The following is a 24,010-nucleotide window of genomic DNA, read 5'->3' on the forward strand; positions in this document are numbered from 1 at the left end:
AGGAAGATTGTGTGGTCCAAAAGGTTTTATTTGCAGATATTTTTTAAAATCTAGTTTTTGAAAGGAAATGGATTAATTTTAAATTGTGGTTGACATTCCTTTTATGAGACACACCCAACAGTATGCATGTCTAAATTTTGCATCTCAGTTGGAAGAGACCTAGAGAGCATCCAGTGATATTTCCAAGAATAAATTGACCTTTAAAATCTTACCTTTTAGGGGTGCCTGGGTGGCTCAGTGGGTTAAAGCCTCTGCCTTCGGCTCAGGTCATGATCCCAGTGTCCTGGGATTGAGCCCCACATCAGGCTCTCTGCTCAGCGGGGAGCCTGCTTCCCTTCCTCTCTCTCTGACTCTCTGCCTACTTGTAATCTCTCTGTGTCAAATAAATAAATAAAAAATCTTTAAAATAAAATAAAATAAAATCTTACCTGTTAGGTTCTAAGCCACATGTTGCCACCATTACTCCTTCTACTAAGTTTCAGTGAACTAGTGGTTCCCATGACTTACTTTCACAATTATATTCTCATTCCCAATAGAAGCTTCTAACTCTATAGAGCTTCTATAGTGGAGCTACTTCCACTCTGAACAGATAATGTGGGGAGACAAGTAGCTCTTAGTCATCGAAAAAGTTAAATAATCTGGGCTAGTTAGTATCAGTAGCCTCAAATTAGAGCTGCTTGATTCTGTGTCAGGAATAAAGAAAGAAATCCAAGAGAAAAGGATAATACGGTGATTTATCAGGTAGCCCACTTAAATGAAGATTTAATCTAGTGTTTATACATAGGAATTATATATCTTATATAGATTCCATTTAGGGAAAAAAAATACAACATTTAGCTTTTAAGAGTGTTTTAGAAACCATGAACTTAAGATTCAGCCCTGGATTCAAAACTCAGTTTGATGACTCAATAGCTACATGATTTTAGGAAAGTAAGGTACTTAATCTTTCGGGACACCTGGGTGGTTCAGCCAGTTAAGCATCTGCCTTCAGGGTGGAGTCCCGCATCCGGCTCCTTGCTCAGCGAGGAGCCTGCTTCTCCCTCTCCCTCTGCCCCTCCTCCCAGGCTTGCTCTTTCTCTCTCTGACAAATAAATAAAATCTTTTAAAAATGTATATTTAATCTTTCTCAGCCTCAGTAAAAATTGAAGTTGTTAGTTTGTGTGACATGCAAAACAAACCAAAAAAAAAGAAGAAAAAAAATACTATAGTGAATAAGCTAGATTCTGTTATTTTAATATCATCTTAAATATATTAATTGTACGTATTGTCAATGAAAGTTAATTTCTTCTTCTTTTTTTTTTTTTTTAAATAAATAGAAGTTGGTTCTTCCCTCTTGAGGCATCCATCTCCTGAGCTTTCCCGGCTAATCTCAGCCCACAGTTCTCTTTCCAAAGGAGAACGAAATTTTCAATGGCCAGTTTTAGCTTTTGTTATACAACATCATGATCTAGAAGGTCTTGAAATAGCAATGAAACAGGCCCTAAGGAAATCTGCTTGCCGAGTTTTTGCCATGGAGGTATGAATACATTAATGGGGTTATTGATTCATTGATCATACAAATCATTTGATGATTTTCCTTAATGTTAGTTCCTTTTCTACCCAACAGAAATTTCAAAAAATTAAGAGACACTAGCCAATCAAAAATATCAAATGTTCACATCAAAATTAAACTCTTCATTTATGAATATAAACGAATATAGAGATCCATATTTAAGCACTCTGAAGAAATTTATTTCTGTAGTGCTTTATTGTTTTAATCCTGTTAGCATCTTTTTTAAAAAAGCTTTTTGTAAGAATGACATCATTTCAGTTAGAAGAATCATGAAAAAGAGAGGACAAATAGGGCTTTTGAGTTATAAATTTAACTATAATAACTTTTCTGAGCCTATTCTCTGGAAATGATGGAATTTCTATCTGTCATATTTTTATATGTATTTTATATATTTTTAATCTTTTTTGTCATGAGTATAATAAATAACCTGCCACTTTAATGATGATGGGAACAATATAAATACATTTAAGTTTAGAACTTGAAAAACATTTTGTGTTATCCTAAATACAAGTTGGGAAAAAATGTGCTTCAGCAAATTAATATGAAGATGAAGCTTTGAAGTAAAAAGTGGTTTGAAAAAATACTTCTGCGTTGCATTTCATAAGTATTATTTTCCCTATCATGTTTTTTAATTGGGAACCAAAATTATTGACTATTTCAAGTTCGGTGTGTTTTTGGTAAAATGAAGGTCAGATGTTTTTAGTATCTTTACTTGAAATACTTGGTCCATGGAATATTTGGTAATATTTATTCACATATTTTCTTTTTTTCTTTGACTCATTTAACCATCATTTATTCAGGCTTTCAACTGGCTTCTGTGTAATGTCATCCAAACAACTTCTCTACATGATATTCTGTGGCATTTTGTGGCATCATTAACTCCTGCTCCAGTGGAACCAGAAGAAGAAGAGGATGAGGAAAATAAAACAAATAAAGAAAATGCAGAACAAGTAAGTGAGATTTTTGGGGGGGGAGGGTGTCCATGTTTTTATAGAAGAGTAGAACCATCTTCAGATAACACAGTAATATGAATGAGCTCATTCACAGGTTATATAACCTAAAGGCAAGAGTAAAATTTCAGTGCTATGAGCAACATGTTTTTCTCTCTGGCAAAGATGCGGTCATTCAGTTCTGATTTCTCACTAAACATTATCGTCCTGAAACAATGATTTGAAAGGTATATACTGTTACAGTACTACATAAGACCGATAAACAGGGCAACATTATTCTATGGAAGATCTATCTACTTCACAACATTGCTTTAAGTTGGTAATAAAAATGTACTATGTAAGGACGTGAAATTTAAAAATGTTTGCTTGGCTAGAAAGGACTTGGATTTTATAAGAAGCAACCTGGATAATGGAAGGACATTGGCTAGGACCCTAGAAACCTGGGTGCTAGACCCATTTCACATCTGTAACAATGTGACTACTGGCCTCATCTGTAAATGGAAATCTAGACTGCATTTAATTCACCTGCAGGCATTCTAAAATTATATGCTTAATAGTTTATGATTAATTTGCAAGGTTATCAGACAACATTATCATAGCCAAATTCTTAAAACTCACAAGGAAACAAAGTACCCTGAGTAAGAACTAGCAGAAAAAACAGGCAGCAGAAATAGATTTTCAACAATTTCAGTAGTTGTAATTTATAATCTGTCTGTGTAGTATAACTATGTTTAATGTGCTTTTAAAAAAATAAAAGACAGGGGCGCCTGGGTGGCTCAGTTGGTTGAGCATCTGCGTTTGGCTCAGGTCATGGTCCCGGGGTCCTGGGATCAAGCCCCAGGTCTGGCTCCCTGCTCACTGGGGAGCCTGCTTCTCACTCTGCCTCTCTCCCCCTCCAAACCCTCGCCGACTTGTGCTCTTTCTCTCAAATAGGTAAATAAAATCTTAAAAAAAAAAATAAAAAATAAAAGACAAACTTTAATAATGTAAGAAGAAATGTAAGAATGACAGATTTGAAAAAGAACTAAATAATTAACATGTAAGAATTATATGTTAGTATAATAATTAATGTTAGAAAAAAAGCAGTGAACCAAAAAAAATCAGTTCTGAGATTTACAACAGATTAGTCAAGAAATTGGTGAACTGCTAAGAGAGACCTAAAGAAATCATCCAGAATAAAACAAAAAAATGAGTTGCTTTAAAAAGTGAAAAATATGGGGGCGCCTGGGTGGCTCAGTGGGTTAAAGCCTCTGCCTTCAGCTCGGGTCATGATTCCGGGGTCCTGGGATCGAGTCCCGCGTCGGGCTCTCTGCTCTGCGGGGAGCCTGCTTCCTCCTCTCTCTCTGCCTGCCTCTCTGCTTACTTGTGATCTCTGTCTGTCAAATAAATAAATAAGATCTTAAAAAAAAAAAAAAGTGAAAAATATGAGAAGGTGTAACATTTATCTAAGTGAAGTTCCAGAAAGAGAGGATAGACAGAATGGAAAATGGTACTATTTGAGGAATTGATACCTGAAAATTGTCCAGAATTGATTACAGATGACAATGCATTGAATCAGAAAGCCCAGTGAACCCCAGGCAGAATAAAGAAAAATCATGGTGGGCAAATCATAGTGAATTATCTGAACAACCAAAACAAAGAACAGGTCTTTAAAACAGCCATGGAGGGAAAAATTACACTTAAAGTAGGGACGGTAAGAATGACAACGGAATTTTCAGTAACAGTATTGTAAGTTGTAAGACAGTGAACTTTTTTTAAAAGGCAACCAGTTGATAGTTTCAGTGTGCTGAGAGAAAATAACTGTCAATCCAATGAATCTATCTTTGTAGAAGAAAGGAAAAATAAAGATATTTTCAGAAAATAAACAGAAGGATTGCCACAAACAGACTGTTACAAAGGAAAATTGTAATGCGCTTCAGTTACAATAGGAGATCTTCCATGGAAGATCTGAGAATGAAAAGAGAAGAAAGTGTTAAATCTTAACAAAGACTATATAAAAAGTGGTAATATGTGATGGGAGTGATTTTTAAAACTTAGTGCCAAAATACACACAGCAATACCATGTACATGATTGGTGTTGGTGTTCAGTGGGCTGATAATGATTTTGATTAGCTTTAGATTAAGTTGAGTGTGTGTCATCACACAAAGTATTGTGTGTATCATTACACAAAGAACAGAAACAGAGTGTATAGGGGGCACCTGGCTGGCTCAGTCAGTGGAGTGTGTGACTCTTGATCTCGGGGTTGTGAGTTCTAGCCTCACATTAGTTGTAGAGATGACTTAAAAATAAAACCTTAAAAAAAAAAAAAGAAATAGAGTGTATAATTTCCAAACTCATAGAAAAATGAGAAAAGTCAACTCAACCACTCCCCAAAAGGGAAAACAAAATAGAAAGAAGTGGTGCAAATAGAAAGTAACACATTAGAAGTAAGTACAAAGAGGACTAAATCTTCCATTTAAAAGACAAAAATTGGGATGCCTGGTGGCTCAGTTAGTTAAGCATCCAACTTTTGATTTTGCCTCAGGTCATGATCTCTGGGTCATGAGATAGAGCCCTGAGTGGGGCCCTGGGATCAGCGGGGAGTCTGCTTCTCTATCTCTGGCACTCCCCCTACACAAACGCACACACACACACACACACACTCTCTCACTCTCTCTCAAATAAATAAATGAGTCTTTTTTTTTTAAATAAATAAATAAACAATGGTTTTCTGGGTGGCTCAGTCAGTTGGGTGTCTGCCTCTGGCTCAGGTAATGATCTCAGAGTCCTGGGATCAAGTCGTGTATCAGGCTCCCTGTTCATCAGGGATCTGCTTCTGCCTCTCCCTTTGCACCTCCCCACTACTCATGCTCCCTCTCTCTCTCTCAAATAAATAAATAAAATCTTCTTAAAAATTAATTAAATAAAAGACAAAAATTGTCAGAATAGATGAAAAAACAAAAGGTAGATGCTGTTCATAAGCATCACATCTAAAACATAAGGATATAGAAAGACTGAAAGTGGAAGTTTAGAAAAAGATATACTGGACAAACACCAAACAAAATAAAGTTGATGTGACTCTTTAACATCAGAAGAAAAGAAAGTTTTAAGATGAAATTAATAATAGGGATAAAAAAGCTTTCTACAAAATGAACAATTCTAAACATGTATGCATCAATAATATAGTCTTAAAAATAACAGGTAAAAATTGGCAGAACTGCAAGGAGAAATAGAAAAAAATACACAATTACAGTGTAAGATTGTTTCACACCTTTAACAACTAAATATTCCTGAATAACAAACCAACCTAAAACTCATCGGATGAAAACAGTTGCCTATTGGCTGACTACTCTGTGGGTCAGAGGTTTGGGTGAGGCTCCAAACATACAAGTTGCCCTGTTGGTATATTTGTGAGCTCACCAGAATCAGTACAGATACTGTATCCATTTGTTTGGTGATTTTATTTATGAGTGACCTCGTCACTTTTTCCCTAAAAGATAGTATAAAACATAATTAGTGAAAGCATGTTTTGGGTATGATTTGGTTTTAGTTTTCTTGCTTGCATTTCTGTTACGTAACTGTCTTTACTGTATACAGAACACTTCTAAGTATACATGATTTTTTTGTGTGTGGGGAAAGTCCTTTTCAGTATACACACTGATGAACTCGCTTTCCATTTCTGTGTTAGGAGAAGGACACGAGAGTATGTGAACATCCCCTCTCGGATATAGTGATTGCCGGGGAAGCTGCTCATCCTTTACCACACACATTTCACCGCTTACTTCAGACAATCTCCGATCTTATGATGTCTCTCCCCAGTGGCAGTTCATTACAGCAAATGGCCCTAAGGTAATTTTACATCTAAGTGTTCTAGGTACAGTGGAGAAGAGATTTTATGTAATATTCAAACTCAAAATGCTCGAAAGACCTTTTTAAATAGTAAGATACAAAGACTTCTCCTTCTTAGCTCATGCCTGTTTGCCCCTCTATAAAATGAGGTTAATACACTCTTGATGCTCTAAATTATCAGTCTGTAACAGTTTTCCTCACATCCCACCCCTCTTCTACCCCAAGTCACTTGTCTCAGTGCTACCCAAGAGGAGATTTTTCATTTTGTTTTTTCCCAAATATATTTAAGTATATTTAAATAATATTTAAATATATTTAAATATATATTAAATATATTTAAATTATATTAAATATAAATTTAAATATATTTTTTAAAAACCCACCTCTCTGTACTCCCCCTGCCACCTCCATCCCACTCCCCAATGACTGGTGCTTACTCCAAAGGGGATGGTCAGTTATTTGCTATAGAATGAGTGATATAAACCTGGTCCTCCCCACTCCCATGGAGGGTTAGCTCACTGCTATGTTTTAGAATGAACTCTTGTGGAAACAAGAAGAGCTTGGGCCTGTGTCCCTGGGAGTGCACCTGGGAGGACCCTCGAGCCAGGAAGATGGGGTGTGCTGTTCCCATTTTACAGAGGTGGAGACTAAGGATGTGAGAGGTCACTTGGCTAAGGCCATGAAGCTACTAAGTACCTGATTCCCCCCATCTACTCCTTCAGGCCCTGTGTAACACACTTGGTCTTCTGTGAGCCTACAACTCCCACTCAGACTAGCAAATGTCTTTGCTGCAAGTGAGGGAGTGAGCTTTTCAGTGAAGAATTGTGTCCTTCATCTTGTCTCCTACGTTTTATGCCATCATGTAAAATTTTCCATTACTTAAGAGGAGACTTATAATGTCATAAAAGGGAGAGGGAGAACAAAGTCTCAGAAACAGAAATTAAAATATTGATTTTGAATTGAAAAGAATTTTGAGAAAAATGGAACCTTAGTTATATACAAGGTAGGGGAGCATCACCTACTTTTAAGTCTAAGCCTGCTAAGATTTTAACATTACTTCTACATTGTGAACCTTGTTATCAGATCTACATATGGAGCCACACATATAAATGAATGCTCCATTGACTTTTGTAAGCTGTAAGGTGATGGAGTGATTTTTGGCTACCCACAGCCCTAATGATAAGACCAGCAGAGGGGAGATTGTGTTTCCTCCTCACAAGATTTTTGAAGTGCAGGATGTGTTATATACACTCTGATGAATTAGTATAGAATTCTAAAACTAATAAATTTGAGAGGCTGTTTCAATTGGGGTAACACTTGTCTAACTGCAAAATTGATCTATTACCTTTTTTGTTTCTATACCCTTTATCTTCATGGCTACAGAAGCAAATTTCTTTATATGTAAACGTATTTTTCTATATGTAAAATGAGCAAACTTTCTTTAGGTCTTACCTTGTTCCAAAGAAATTACCTTTATTTCTCAGAAAAAGGCAGTGATATTATTTCCTAATTTTTTTTCCCATTTCTGTTTTTCACCTGGAACATTAAGATTTTTTGGAATACTAACTATGGAGTGCTTTTCCAGGAATTCCTTAGAAATTATTTAATGTATTGCTTGTACCTTTTTAGGTGCTGGAGTCTGAAATTCAAGCAGTCTGATCACCAGTTCCTCCATCAGAGTAATGTCTTTCATCACATTAACAATATTTTGTCAAAATCAGATGATGGAGATAGTGAAGAAAGTTTTAGCATCAGTATTCAGTCTGGCTTTGAAGCAATGAGTCAGGTCAGTCATTGACCAGCTGTCCTGTGTTATCCTGCTAACATTCAACAGTGTGTAGAAGGAGAAACTGCAAGTTACTCCTAAACAATTTGGTTCATTTGTTTCTTACCTCATGTCTTGTTTGTCTTATTATCAGGAAGGATTTCCATTTCAGTGTTGTAATAACGTGCATTTGTTTCCGGTAGGAATTGTGCATAGTGATGTGCCTAAAGGACTTAACCAGCATTGTTGACATAAAAACCTCAAGCCGACCTGCCATGATTGGCAGTTTGACAGATGGTTCTACAGAAACCTTTTGGGAATCAGGAGATGAGGATAAAAACAAAACTAAGAACATCACCATCAACTGTGTAAAAGGAATCAATGCCCGCTACGTATCTGTCCATGTGGACAATTCCCGAGATCTCGGGGTAAGAAAGGAAACTTAATTTGTGGCTCATTAGTTCTTTTCAGACCATCAGTGACTATGCCCTGTCATTTCTGAGTTTAGCAAAAAGATTTTCATGTAGAACTTCACCAAACAAACAACATTTTTATGTTTCCCAAATAAATCTTAACTCTAAAAACAGATTAAGAGGACTGGGGCACTATGGAATATCAATTCTAAAAAGAGATGTGATACAAGTAACACACTGGCTCCCAGCTAAGCAGAATAAACGAATGCACTGTAACTGCCTACCCACGTGCCCTTGTTTCAGCTCTTCTCTTGGCCTGGAAGTCCTCCCCTTAAACTCTGCCTATCAGATTCTTCCAGAATCTTGAAAGACCAGGAAAAAGTTCCTCTCCCAGGACCTCTTCTATAAAAATTACTCTTTCCAGAGTTCCTGCATGACTCAGTCAGTTAAGTGTCTGCCTGAAGCTCAGGTCATGAACCCAGGGTCCTGCTCAGAGGGGAGCCTGCTTCTCCCTCTCCTCCCCACTCATATTCTATCTCTGTTGCTATCTCTGTCTCTCTGAAATAAATAAAATCTTTTTTTAACAATTTACTCTTTGGGGCGCCTGGGTGGCTCAGTGGGTTAAAGCATCTGCTTTCAGCTCAGGTCATGATCCCAGGGTCCTGGGATCGAGCCCCGCATCGGGCTCTCTGCTCCGCAGGGAGCCTGCTTCCTCCTCTCTCTGCCTGCCTCTCTGCCTGCTTGTGATCTTTGTCTGTCGAATAAATAAATAAAATCTTAAAAAAAAAAAAATTTTACTCTTTCCCTTCTCTAGGTTCTTTTTTTTATATTACTCTGATGGCACTTAATACACTTTGACCTATCACGTAATTAGCTCTCAGTTTCCAGCCCTCACTCTTAGCTTTCACGGCAGTGGTGGTGGGGTATCTAGACTACCGTGAATAATCATAATTTATATTCTTCCTAACACTAGCCTGTTCACATTTTTCAACTGAATTTAGTACTCCTTGACAAAAGGCAGTAAACAAAGGAAAAAGAGTCCTATTTACTGGACTGTTGAGAACCAAGAAGGAGGCACCAGCTGCCCCGCATGCTTCTACCCCCATTCCTGGGGAAGGAACTCCTTAGAATTTTTCCCTCAGAAGGGTTGTGGCTTGCTAGCAGAAACAGTATTAATAAATCCCCTTTGAGGGGCACCTGGGTGGCTCAGTGGGTTAAAGCCTCTGCCTTCGGCTCAGGTCATGATCTCAGGGTCCTGGGATTGCGCCCCACATCGGGCTCTCTGCTTGGCAGGGAGCCTGCTTCCCTTCCTCACTCTGCCTGCCTCTCTGCCTACTTGTGATCTCTGTCTGTCAAATGAATAAATAAAATATTTATAAATAAATAAATAAATAAATCCCCTTTGACCATTGCCAGCCTTCTCCCATCCCATTCATGTATTTCCTTTCCCAAAAGGAGCCGGAGTGGTAGGTTTGGGTCTTGGATAACCCATATAGGATGCCAACGTCAGAAGTCCAGTCTCCCATCAACATTCCTTGCCATTCACAGCCATCCCTAACTCCTGTTCCCTGGCAGTGAATAAGAAAAGGGGGTTTAGCTAATATATCATAAGGCGTATCTCCTTTTTGGAGCCAGGAGTTTCATTTGGCACAACTAGAAAGTCAAGTGTAAGAAATCAAATCATTTTTCTAGCTAGAATTTACTGTTTAGTACAAAGTTATGTATAATTCATGGTGTATTTTAAGCCAGGACATACTCTCCGTCAGAACAATGATGGCAGTCAATTTGACATTTTTCCCTTTTAGGGAGAGAATTGTAGCAATACTCGTTTTTAAAAGCCCTAGTAGGGGGGCGCCCGGGTGGCTCAGTGGGTTAAGGCCTCTCTGCCTTCGGCTCGGGTCATGGTCCTGGGATCCTGGGATCAAGCCCCACATTGGGCTTCTGCTCAGCAGGGAGCCTGCTTCCTCTCCTCTCTCTCTGCCTGCCTCTCTGCCTACTTGTGATCTGTGTCTGTCAAATAAATAAAATCTTAAAAAAAAAAATTAATAAGATTAAAAATAAAAGCCCCAGTAGGTAAGCCAATATCTGCTTTCCTTTTAAGAAGCCTCCTCTGAGTTACAAGCATCCTTGAGGCTGATGTACCTCTGTGTCCCCACCTGCCCACCACCAGTGCCTCATACACAGCAATTGTTGGAATTGCATTAGCCTAGACCTGATATATAGCTAAGTATGCAGTTCTCTCAGGAATTAATGTGCTAATCTGTTCCTTGATGTGCCTTGCATAAAAGTTACTCAACTTTAGGGTCTCTGGCTCTAGTACTAGAATGATTCTTTTCAGTACTTAAAGATTCTGAACTTCTGTTTGATATTTATTTCATGTGTTAATTAATGTTCCTTCCCTAGTGTGGCAAGGATCTTGAGAGGATAGAACCCGTCATTCTCACACATCCTTCTCCAAGTCTGTAAGGCAGTCCGTGTACATTGTGACACTTAACAAGTATTTGTTGGTTAAGTCACCTACCTTCCTTGCTTTTACCTCCAGAAGCAATGAAAGTATAGCAGAGAGAGTGGGACAGGAGTGACAAACAGAGTTATGAAAGGTCTCATGATAGGGATAGAATTTAAATCATTAGACTTTGGGGGCGCCTGAGTGGCTCAGCTGGTTAAGCATCTGCCTTTGGCTCAGGTCATGATCTTGGGTCCTGGGATCGAGTCCCGTGTCGGGCTCTGCATCAGGCTCCCTGCTCAGTGGGTAGTCTACCTGTCCCTCTGCCCCTTTCCCCTCTCATGCTCTTTCTTTTTCACTCACTCACTCTCAAATAAATAAATCTTTTAAAAAAATCAATTAGTCTTTAGACTTTGGATAAAAAGAGGGAATGCCAAGCTCCTCTTTCAGAGCACATGGAGACTGAAGGTAGAATTTGTGAGAATAAGGCAAGACTGGAGTTGTAAGAATGTGGTTGGTCGGGCAGAGGGAGTGAGGTCAGTTGGGAAAAAAAATGACAGTTACTGTTAATGTGATATTGGTAGGCCATAAGAAACCATTGTAAATTCAGGACCAGGAATATAGGATAATAATTGTTGTGAATTGTCTATTTTAGAATAAAGTTACCTCAATGACCTTCTTAACTGGCAAAGCAGTAGAAGATTTGTGCAGAATAAAGCAGGTAATTAAAATTTTGTCATTAAATTTTTTGCTACCTGGGGAGAAATTCTTCTCAGCCTCCACTGTTAAATACTAATTTTGGCATGCTACCAAAGTATTATAGAAAATCATCTGTTTGTAAAACACTAACCTGACAAATATTCCAGATATAGGAACATTTATAACCATCCCTGTGCTAACCATCTTATCCATTAGTGCCCTAAATGTTCTCCTGCCACGAACGCTTATACTGTACCTACAGTCCTCCAATCTGCCTCCACCTCCCTTACAAAGATTCAGGGTGCCTTAAATGCATCATAGATCCAATTCACAATGAACACCTACACTTCAGGTTAAAATGTAGATTATTGTCCTCCAGCCTGAATCTATTACTTAGAACACTGAAACTATATCCAGGCTGCAAGTTGATCTTACAAACCATGTCTAGAAACAAGTTAGATTTTATTTGGGTGTGTATCTGAGATTCTGTATAAACTGACTTGTGTTAGTGAAACTTTATCACAGTTCTTCTGTAGCAACTTTATCCCATAAATGTTGACCACTTGTTTTGCTTTGTTTTTCAAATCATGGAAAGAATGAATTGAGATTTTGGATTAAATAATTAATTTTGTTTAAAAAGCTAAAAAATTTAGGGAAATAATCCTATTCAGTGAGGTAGTATTTATTTATACTTAATGCTCTTTCTAGAAAATTGGCATTATCAATTAAAATAATACCAATTTAGATGTCTACATAAATAATGTAGAAGTCCCAGCGCCTTTCTCTTTGACATCAAATAACATAAGAATGGTTTTCATGTTATCAAGTGAATAGTGTCAAAACCATTTCACAGTGCACTGACCTTTAATCCTTGAAAAAAGTTTCACTCTCAGTGAAATACAGTGAAATAAGAAATCATAAAAGTGAAGTTACATATAATTTTTCTTCAAAAGTAAAACATATTAAGTAACTGCACATCAAAAATCCTCATCTTTTTAAAAAAAATTTATCTTTAAATGGTGCTTTAATATGAAGATGCACCCAAAAAAAAAAAGCACAAAACAGGGCCCCATGCTGATCTTGTGAGTTCTCCTACTCATAGTCAGTATACGGAAAGGACAGTCACATATAAAGTGAGTAGTGATGTTACTTATATAACTTGTCCCTGGAAAGTGCTCAGACCTGCATTTTAATTCTTAGCTCCGTCTCGTACTAAGAATCCTTTAACCTGTGTTAACCTCACTTCATCTGTGTAATAGCTACTATAGTATTACTTACCCTCTCAAGGTTTAAGTAAGATAATCAGTGTGAAGTAACACAGTAAACCTTGGTCTCTGCACAAGTCTTTGTGATTTGAGCTCGCTGTTATTAGCGCTAAGTCTAGGACAGTGATAAGAGAGTGAGACAGCTGCATCAGGTTTCTATCCCTCTTCTGTTATGCTAGGTTGATCTGGATTCCAGGCACATTGGTTGGGTAACAAGTGAACTCCCAGGAGGGGATAATCACATCATCAAGATTGAATTAAAGGGCCCAGAAAATACACTGAGAGTTCGACAAGTAAAAGTCCTGGGCTGGAAGGATGGCGAAAGCACCAAAATTGCTGGCCAGATTTCAGCCAGTGTGGCCCAGCAAAGGAACTGCGAAGCCGAGACTCTGCGAGTGTTCAGACTTATTACATCTCAAGTGAGTGTCCTTACTACATAATCTAGCACAGGATGCCCTGAAATAAAATCTTACTCAATAATAACACCAAAACAGTAACAAAATACTTTGTAAAACTTGTTAGAGATGGCTGGCAACAGATGTGACCCATTTTCTCTTATAGCCCAAAATTCCTGTGTTTCATTTTGCACTTGTAATTCTTAAAAGTATAGCAAGGATAGCATAGTAATATTATAAAACTTGCAGAATTAGCTCATGCATCCTTTAGCTTCCACACTAATAATTACTGCCATTGATCCCATCTCATGCTCCTGTCTTCATCAGGTATTTGGAAAGCTCATCTCTGGAGATGCTGAACCTACACCAGAACAAGAGGAAAAAGCACTACTGTCCTCACCTGAAGGAGAGGAAAAAGTATACAATGTATTTATTTGTATTCTAAAGATATTTATTTCCCTTTTTCATTTTCTTACTTTTGTTCAGCAAAATTACCTATTGCCATGTATTTTAATGGATGGGTGATAGTTTATATGCAGTTAATATTTTTTACTTTAATTAGAAGATGAAGAAGCTATCAAAAGAAATTATCTGTTTATATATGATCTAGCTAGCATTATAAGTAACAACAAAATTTCCTCTGTATCTTGGGCTGTTGTGTTCAAGTGTTGGGATTTGTAAAATCAGCTTAGTCATTTACTGTACTGTGCGCCGTTGATGATCTCCTTCCTCCATTTAATCTGCCTTTCACAGTCTCGTTCAAAAATACTGTCTCCTCGAGGAATCTTCTTTAAGATTTCCCCCCCAAAATATGCAGTTTTCCTTCTGCTAAACTTCATCATAGTTTCTGTGAGTCTCTTCTCAATTTCTTCCATATGTTTACTTGTACACAGATTTGTCTCTTCTACTGAATCATAGCTTCTTAAAAACCAAGTACATATCTGATTTGTCTTTATATCCATGGCATAAACACACACGCATTCAGTCTATTTTTATTGGAATAACCTGTTCTTTATCTTGTTCTTGAAATTTCTTTTAAAATGTGGTTGCCTTTACTTATTTGGTCTATTCTAAAGCACTATACCCAAGAGGAAAACCTCACCTATTTCCAAAAAGAGGTCAAGCCTGACTGGTCTCAATATTCTTATGTTGTTAGATGTTACAGATAATCACCTTGGCAGCTCTTTGAAAGCTAATTTCAAGGACTTACGTAGTCTAGCTCTGTGCCTTCTGGTGTAGTAATGTCTAAGTCATCCACATCTTTCTATTTGGGCTCCATAGAAAATAAGATTTTATAAAGTCTGGTTGTTTCTTCTAGCATCCTGTGGCGATATCATTTGAATGACTACAAGACTGTGTGATTATTCATTAAATCAACTGAATTTTAGCAAATGGTGATTTTGTGCTAAGTAACTATGGTAATTGGTACCAAGCCCTCAGAAAAGTGTGTGTTTTCTTAGATGTGAACCTTTCACACAACCCCAAAAAAGAAATCAGTAGGGATACTGTATAACATATAATCTATTTTTTATGTGAAAACATTGTACATGTCACAGGGTTTCAGAATATGTTGAAAGTATTATGCCCTGCAGCAGTCAGAGGAGTCTTTTGGGTAGGTATTGGGTATGACTTGGACTGGAAAGGGAATGAGTCAGAGTTAGCATGACAGAAGAGATTTGAGTAGAGCTCTTTGAAGAGGCTGGACTAACAGTAGGAGAGTGTAGGTTAAGATGTTAAGGTTGATTGGAAAAGTTTATGCTAGTGGTAAGATGCCCATGAAATCGCATAATTATTAAGAGAATCATTTTTTACATCAGGTTTTTGAAGTAGAATTTAGATAAGGAAAAAACTCATCCTTTTAAACTGTATTGTTTGATGAATTTTGACCAATATATACAGTAGTAAAATCATCACTCCTAAAATGTCCCTCTGGGTGCTTTGCAGTCGATCCTCTCACCTCATGCCTAGAGCCTGGCAACCACTGAACTATTTTCTGCTCCTGGAGTGTTGCCTTTCCCCAGATGTCATATAAATGGAACCAGATAGAATGTAACCTTTTCTAATGATTTCTTTGTTTTGGTATAATGATGTTGAGATTCATCCATGTAGGAACACCTATCAGTAGTTGTTTCTTTTGGTTGCTGAGAAGTGTTCCATTACATGGATTTACCATAATTTGTTTATTCTTTGACCTTTTGATGGATATTTATGTTGTTTCTTTGTTGGCTATTAATAAATAAAGCTGATTTTTGTATGGGTATATTTTCATTTTTCTTGGGTAAATACCTGTGAGTAGAATTGCTGGGTTGTATGTTAAGTGTATGTTTAACTTTGTAAGAAACTGCTGAACTCTTTCCAAAGTGATTGAACCAATTTGAATTTTTACCAGCAGTGTATGAGATTTCCAGTTGCTCCACATTGTCTCAAAAGCACTTAGGATTGTCACTCTTTTAAATGTTGGCCATTGTAGTAGGTATGTAGCAGTATCTCATTGTGGTTTTAATATGGATTTCTCTGATGATTAGTAATGTTGAGTAAATTTTCATGTGCTTATTTGCCATCACTTTATTTAGTGAAGTATCTGTTCAAATTTTTTACCCCTATTTTTTTATATTAGGTTGTAAGATTTTTATATATATATACATATATATATATATATATATATATATATATGTATATATATGTTGAAGATAAAGACTCCTTAGCCAATATGTGTTTTCAGATATTTTCTCCTACTCTGTGGTTTATCTTTCAGGGACAGAAGTTTTTTGGGGTTTTTTGTTTGTTTGTTTTTTGGGAACAGAAGTTTTTGATCTTGATGAAGTATAATTCAGTCTGTTTTTTTCTAAATGACTTGTGTTTTTTTATCTTACTTAAAATTTAATGTCACAAAGATTTTCTTCTAGAAGCAATAGAGTTTTAATTCTTTTGTTTATAGCCATATGCATTTTAAGTTAATTTTTCTTTATAGTGTGAGGTCAGAGTTGAGTTTCATTTATTCCTTTTTTTTAATCTTTTTATTCTATTAGGATGGTGGATTTTTTTTTAGATTTTATTTATTTAAGAGAGAAAGCACGAGTAGGATGAAGGGCAGAGGGAGAAGCAGACTCCCTGCTGAGCAGGTAGCCCAGTGCAGGGCTCTGTCTCAGAACCCTTGAGATTATGACCTGAGCCAAAGGCAGATGTTTAACCTACTGAGCCACCCAAGTGCCCCAGAATTTCGTTTATTTTTTACGTGTAGATAGCCAGTTGTTCCACCACCATTTGTTGAAAAAAGCTATACTTTATCAATAATAAATTCACCATAAATATGTAGGTCTGTTTCTGTATTCTGTACTCTTTCCATTGATCTACATGTATATTCTTAAACCAACATCAGAGTGTCTTGATTCCTGCAGCTTATGGAAATCATGAGATCAGATTCCAACCTGGTTCTTTTTTAAGTTATTTTGGCTATTCTAGGCCCTTTATATTTTCATATAAAGCTTAGAACCAGCTTGTCTTTTCCTCTTCTTTAAAAAAAAAACAAAACTGGAATATTGATTGTAACTGTACCAAATTGCTAAGTGATTTGGGGAGAAGTGACATCTTAGTAATATTGAGTGTTCCTATCCGTGAACATGATATATTTCTCCATTTATCTAGATCTTCTTTAATTTTTGTCAGCAATGTTTTGTATTTCATTGTACAGGTCTTATACACATCTTGATCCCTAAATAATTATATTAATAATAACAATCTGTAAATAATAATTGTTTTTGATGCTATGCAAATGGTATTTTTTATTTCACTTTTCAGTTTATTTCTAGTATGTAAAAATATAATTGTGATCTTCTTAAATTCACTTCTTAGTTCTAGAAGGGTTTTTTTGTAGACTTTTTAGAATTTTCCTCATAGATAATCATGTTGTCTGCAAAGAAGGTTGGTTTTACTTCCTTCGCAGCCCATATGCCTTAAATTTCTTTTCTTGTGTTAGTGTAATAGCTAAGACCTTCAGTACCAAGTGGTGACATCAGACATCTTTGCCTTTTCTGGATCTTAATAGAAAACATTCAGTCTTTCACCATTAAGTGTGATGTTAGCTGTAGATATTTTGTAAATGTGCTAGTCAGATTGAAGATGTTTCTTTCTATTCCTAGTTTTCTGAGAGTTTTTATAAAAGGTTTTCTTTTTTTTTTCAAGATTTTTATTTATTTAGTTGACAGAGAGACACAGCGAGAGAGGGAACACAAGCAGAGGGAGTGGGAGAGGGAGAAGCAGGCTTCCTGTGGAGCAGAGAGCCCAATATGGGGCTCAATCCCAGGACCCTGGGATCATGACCTGAGCCGAAGGCAGACACTTAATGACTGAGCCACCCAGGTGCCCCTCAAATGGATATTCTTAAATATTTTTCTTTTTGTGCATTAAGATAATCCGTATATTACTATACGTTAGTAGATATGTCAGTGTATTTTTCTTTAATAAAAGGAAGCTAATGAACTAGGGGAGTGATAACTAAAAGGTATAGTGTTTCTTTTTTGGAGTGATGAAAATGCTCGAAAATTAACTGTGGTGATAGTTGCACATATATTTGAATATACTGTAAACCATTGAATTGTATTTTTTTTAAGATTTTATTTATTTATTTGACAGAGATTACAAGTAGGCAGAGAGAGAGGAAGGCAAGCAGGCTCCCTGCTGAGCAGAAAGCCCGATGCAGAGCTCGATCCCAGGACCCTGGGATCATGACCTGAGCTGAAGTCAGAGGCTTTAACCCACTGAGCCACCCAGGCACCCCTGAATTGTGTATTTTAAATGAGTGAATAGTATGTTAACTATATCTCAAAGCTATTTTTTTAATTATGTTGGTCACCATATGGTACCTCGTTAGTTTTTTGTTTTGTTTTAAGATTTTATTTATTTGACAGAGAGAGCAAGTGAGAGAGGGAATACAAGCTGGGGGACTAGGAGAGGGAGAAGCAGGCTTTCCGCTGAGCAGGGAGCCTGATGTGGGGCTCGATCCCAGGACCCTGGGATCACAACCAAGCCGAAAGCAGACACTCAACTACTGCCCACAGGAACCCCACATCATTCATTTTTTATGTAGCGTTCCATGATTCATTGTTTGCGTATAACACCCAGTTCTCCACGTAATACGTGCCCTCCTTAATACCCATGAAGGGACTAACCTGTCCCTCCACCCACCTCCGCTCTGAAACCCTCAGTTTGTTTCCTGGAGTCCATAGTCTCTCCTGGTTCGTCTCCCTCTCTGAATTCCCTCTCTTCATTTTTCCCTTCCTTCTAATGTCCTCCGTGCTATTCCTTATGTTCCACATGTAAGTGAAACCATATGATAATTGTCTTTCTCTGCCTAACTTATTTCACTTAGCATAATCCCCTCGAGTTCCATCTATGTCAGTGCAAATGGTGGGTATTCATCCTTTCTGATGGCTGAGTAATACCCCATTGTTTATCTCAAAGCTACTTAAGAAAATTCTGAAAGAACTTTTAAAATAAGAAGATAAAGTAACTATAAAAAGAACTCATTTGTTAATGTAGAATCTAGCTAGCGTTTCAACTAGCAAGAGAATTATTCTACCAGTGTGCTTTCTTTAACAGATACAAGGCTAATGCAGTTACTGTTCTTCTTGACTGAACTTTGATAGTTTTGTGCTTCAAGTATTTTCTCATTTCATCCAAGTTGCTAAATTATTTGGTGTAAGTTGTTAATAACATACCCTTATTATTCTTTTAATATCAATAGAATCTGTAGTGATGTATCTTCTTTTATTTCTTTCCATCTTCTTTGTGTTTGATTTGTTCTTTTTCTAGCTTCAAAGACTTGATATCTTTCTATATAAGTACTGGTATGGTTTTCTTTTTAGCACTGCTTTAGTCGAGTGTTACAAATTTTCGTGTGTTGGTTATATGTTCTTTCTCTTTTCATTAGTTCAGAATATTTTTTTATTTCCATTTTGATTTCTTCCTTGACCCCTGGATAATTTAGAAGTTTCTTGTTTAGTTTCTAAATATTTGGGGATTTTTCAAATAGCTTTCTGTTCCTAATTTCTAGTATAATTCACTGAAGTCAAAGCATATACTTTGTATAATTTCAGGTCTTTTAAAATTGTTAAGATTTGAATTCTGACTCACGTATTTTAGCGAATATCCACATGCACTTGAAAAGAACTTGAACTCTGCTTTTGTTTTGTGAGGAGGCTCTATAATTATCAGTTCAATTTGGTTGATAGTTTTGTTCAAGTCTTCAGGAGCTTTACTGATTATCGTTTATTCATTTACTTATTCTTTCAAGTGCAGAGAAAGTTTTGAAGTGTCCAGCTGTATATGTACTTGTCTATTTGGGTTTTAGTTTACCTGGTTGCAAACTTCATCTGTCTGATAGGCACCAAAATTGTATGATTTTGTAGATGATCAGCTCTTTTTCATTAAGGTTGGCATTGCATGCTCTTATAGCTTTCTCTATCCTAAGAAAAGTGAAACTGAGAGTCATTTTTTATTCTTAGAAGAGAAACTTTGCATTACTTTCCTTACCTGTAAAATCAAACATCATATTTACCTTATGGGCTTGTTCTGAAGATTAAATAAGAGTATGTGTGTGTGTGATAACTATATGGCTATGTATCTGAACCTCAGGAGAGTGCCATTCACATAATAAGCACTATAAAATGTCAGCCTTTATTTCTCTTCTTTTGATATGTTTCTTTGACTCCTGTTTGCAGTAGATTAGCCTACTCTAAGAATACCATTATCATAGAGTTCTGTTAGGATATTTCCCTTTTAATCAAATATCATTTTCTAAGTTGTTCTAATAACTAAATGTAGGATCCTCACAATTTAGAAATAGATGTAATTAAAGTGAATCAAATTGACAGATTAAAGAAGTTCATGAAAAGGTAGTATGCTTCTCTGGATTTCTTAAATTCAAAAAAAATTTTTTTTTATAGTCAACGTTAGCCAATAGTGGTTTCTTCAAACCTTACCCTTTGTCTTAGTGTTACAGACCTCAATTTAAAATAAATTCACCTTATAAAAAATACCTGCATAGTTAATTCTCAAGATACTTTAAGATCAAATATACAAATTTTATTCAGAGAGCCTGGTGGGTTTTTTTTCTTCCCTTTTTGTGTGTAAAGGCAACATCAGACGCTGACCTGAAAGAACATATGGTTGGAATCATATTCAGCAGGAGTAAGCTGACTAATTTACAAAAACAGGTTGGTAAATAGTCATTTCATTGTCTTCATCAGTTTTTGTTTTTAGGGTGTAAAGTATTTTCCAAAATTTATGGAGGCTTTTTTATGCTGACTCTTTTATAGGTCCTGTAGACTGTATCTGCCTTTTTCTAGAGACGAAGGAGTAAATAGGCATACCTGCATCACTTTAAAGATTTTGTTATGAATGTTAACTTTCTTACCTTACTACTATTTGTTATTTCTCATTTTCAGGTAGATTGTTTTATTTTGGTGTCAAATATCCAGCTATATCAAAGTTCATTCGCATTTTCTGTGTTCCTTTTCCCAGTTTTTTTGTGTCAGTTGATTTTTTTTTCCTGAGCGATTATAGTGTAAACTAAATCAGTGTTAATATTTTTAATTATAAAGAGGTGAGGTAGTGCTAGATTGTTCATATAATGGAGTACCTAGATAACATAATAATCAGCCCTTCAGAAGTCAAATAAAACACTGGTTTTAAATTAGCCCATCATTTGAACTTTCAACTTGTTAAATCTTATTTAAATAAATAAATTTATTTGTGCTTTGTCTTTTTAACAATGTATCATTGAATCTTAGATTCTACCAGTTACAAAATGTACTGTATTTCATGTATCAGTAAAAAAAGAAAATTTGCTGCCAGTTACGTTATGAATGCCATCAATTATAAAACACATTATGAATAGAAATGCTAATAATATCTGGAAGGAAATATGGCTTAGAAGTGATAAATTATGGTAATTTGCTTTTGTTTGATGTCTTAAACCACAGGCAGGGGTATTGGCAACTTGTATATAAATAGTTTCTACATAGTAGTTGATTTAAATGTTAAGATTTTTATTCATGGTTCTGCTAGATTTTTTTTTAATATTTTATTTATTTATTTGACAGAGATCACAAGTAGGCAGAGAGGCAGGCAGAGAGAGAGAGGGGGGAAGCAGGCTCCCCACTGAGCAGAGAGCCCAATGTGGGGCTCAATCTCCGGACCCTGGGATCATGACCTGAGCCGAAGGCAGAGGCTTTAACCCACTGAGCCACCCAGGCGCCCCTCTGCTAGATTTTCTTAATTGTTTATAAGATGAATTAAGATGGTATGATGGAGAATTAATGGGGAGAAAGAATTAAATTGACTATCAACTAACATTCTTGTCTTTTTTTTTTTTTTACTAGAATTAGTACATTCAGATTTGCAAGTATGTTTTTACATATCCTTTATGTTGTCTTTAAATAGGTGTGTGCTCACATCGTCCAGGCTATTCGCATGGAAGCCACCAGAGTTCGTGAAGAATGGGAACATGCTATATCAAGCAAAGAAAATGCCAATTCTCAGCCCAATGATGAAGATGCCTCCTCTGATGCTTACTGCTTTGAGCTGCTCTCTATGGTCTTAGCCCTGAGTGGCTCTAACGTGGGCCGCCAATATCTGGCTCAGCAGCTAACTCTGCTCCAGGATCTCTTTTCACTGCTCCATACGGCCTCTCCTCGAGTCCAGAGACAGGTGACTGGTCATTCCACCTACCTTTTGGCTTACTTGTTCCTCAAAACACTTAAAAATTACATTATCAAAGAGAATCACCTTAGGGTCTTAACTGTTGGTCTTTATTTTTTGTTACTTGGTTTTTTGGATTGCATTTTAACTCCGTGCTTTTTATTTTTGACTCATTGTAATGAGAATATGGAAGAACAAAATATGTTCTATTTTACTACTATGCTGTTGCGATAAAGAATATCCTGTCTGCTAATTGTCTTGTTACCATGGGATGTGTAATGTTTCTTTATTCCTGACCAAATAAAGACATGTTTTTTTCTTGCTGCCCTGGAGGGGTAGTTACCACTTCAGAAATTAAAATAGTGTTTAAATCATATTTTTGTCCTTCTGAAGGCTTTTGGAGTCCTAGAACAACCGCTAGGCTCATTTTAAAAATGAGAACTTTAGAACAACAGTCTTTAAGACTAATTCTTTCCTTTTATTTTTCTTATCAGGTAACCTCCTTACTAAGACGAGTGTTGCCTGAGGTGACCCCTAATCGTCTGGCCAGCATCATAGGAGTAAAATCCCTTCCCCCAGCAGATATCAGTGATATCATTCACTCAACAGAAAAAGGAGATTGGAATAAACTAGGTATCTTGGACATGTTTCTGGGATGCATTGCCAAAGCACTCACAGTACAGCTAAAAGCCAAAGGAACTACCATCACAGGAACAGCTGGTACCACTGTGGGCAAAGGTGTTACCACAGTTACTCTTCCAATGATTTTCAATTCCAGGTTGGTCATTGCATCTGCTTTAGTAGTAAAATAGTAAATCCTATTTGGAGAATTAAAATAGGATTTCAAATTCCACCTTGTTTGCTTGTTTACCAAATAGAAGCCATAAACAACTAATGCATGTATAAAAGAGAATGCTGTATATAACCAAGGTGTAGTTTCAAGTTAATGGGGAGAGGAAGGTATGTTCGTATGTTGAATATAATGTTGGAATACTTCTCATGTAGAAAAAATATTGCAGGCCCCTCTCTCACACCATATACAAAAGTAAACTTGAGATCAATTAAAGCTTTATGTATATTTCCTTTAAAAATCTACTAGGACAAATTAAAGAAGAATATTTTTGTAATCTTCAATCCAGGAAGACCTCCTTAAAACACAGAATCACAAATGTCACAGAGGAAAAATTCTCAGATTTGGCTACATAAAAATGAATGATAATTATATGAAAATGTTTTTAAAATGTAAACTGACCTGAAAATATTTAACACCTATATAGTAGAGAATAAATTATTAGTCATAATATTTTAAAAATGACTACAAATTAATGAGAAAAGACAAACAACTGATAGAAAAATAGATGATAAGAGTTAGTTCCAAGAAGAAAAATTACAAATGCCAGTAGACAAAGGAAAAGACACTTAACTGGGAATCAGAGATATGTAGATTAAAACAGTAGGACAATATCTTTGTCTTGGCAGCATTATGAAGAAACAGGCATTTTTTTATGGCATCTAATGTAGATCACTACAGCCTTTTTGGATGTCAGTTTAATAACATACCACTGTATTTAAAATATGCCTATCCTTTGACCTACCAGTTCTACTTCTAGATGTTTATACATGTGTACAAAAATATATGCAAGGAAGTTTGTTACAGAATTGTGTATAACAGCAGAAGATTAGACATCCAGAACAGTCTAGTCAAAGAGCCAGTCCATGATATTAAGTAACACCAGAATATAAATCAGTGTGTTGTTTTCTTCATCTAGATAGTCTTACAAAAGAAAAAAAAAGTTGAAAATAAAGAGCTGAAAAAAAAGCTGAAATAAAGAGTAGTATACTCAGTGATATAGTTCTGGTGCAAGCTCTTAATATCTCTCTCTATGTGGATTGGTAACAAATAGTTTGTGGTCTGTGAATATGCTTTGAACAGAGCTCTGTTCTAGAACATGCAGGCTACAAAAATAATATACAAACAAATAACATGGAAGGAAAC

General features: G+C 36.3%; 1 protein-coding gene across 2 annotated transcripts in view; it reads left to right on the top strand.

The window, feature by feature from the left end:
• Window positions 1–24,010, top strand: part of MYCBP2 (MYC binding protein 2) — a 262,432-nt gene that overhangs the window by 217,695 nt on the left and 20,727 nt on the right. Inside the window, exons 63-73 of one of the 2 annotated variants that reach the window (XM_080798126.1) lie at window positions 1,317–1,516; window positions 2,353–2,502; window positions 6,171–6,331; window positions 7,961–8,117; window positions 8,300–8,524; window positions 11,611–11,676; window positions 13,099–13,338; window positions 13,642–13,731; window positions 20,448–20,528; window positions 21,757–22,023; window positions 22,509–22,792. In XM_080798126.1, the coding sequence (XP_080654252.1) occupies window positions 1,317–1,516; window positions 2,353–2,502; window positions 6,171–6,331; window positions 7,961–8,117; window positions 8,300–8,524; window positions 11,611–11,676; window positions 13,099–13,338; window positions 13,642–13,731; window positions 20,448–20,528; window positions 21,757–22,023; window positions 22,509–22,792 (1,921 nt within the window). Of the gene's footprint in view, window positions 1–1,316; window positions 1,517–2,352; window positions 2,503–6,170; window positions 6,332–7,960; window positions 8,118–8,299; window positions 8,525–11,610; window positions 11,677–13,098; window positions 13,339–13,641; window positions 13,741–20,447; window positions 20,529–21,756; window positions 22,024–22,508; window positions 22,793–24,010 lie in introns of both variants that reach the window. The other variant, XM_080798127.1, reaches the window with a different exon arrangement.

Source organism: Martes martes (assembly GCF_963455335.1).
Source record: "Martes martes genome assembly, chromosome: 3".
Lineage (NCBI taxonomy): Eukaryota > Metazoa > Chordata > Mammalia > Carnivora > Mustelidae > Martes > Martes martes.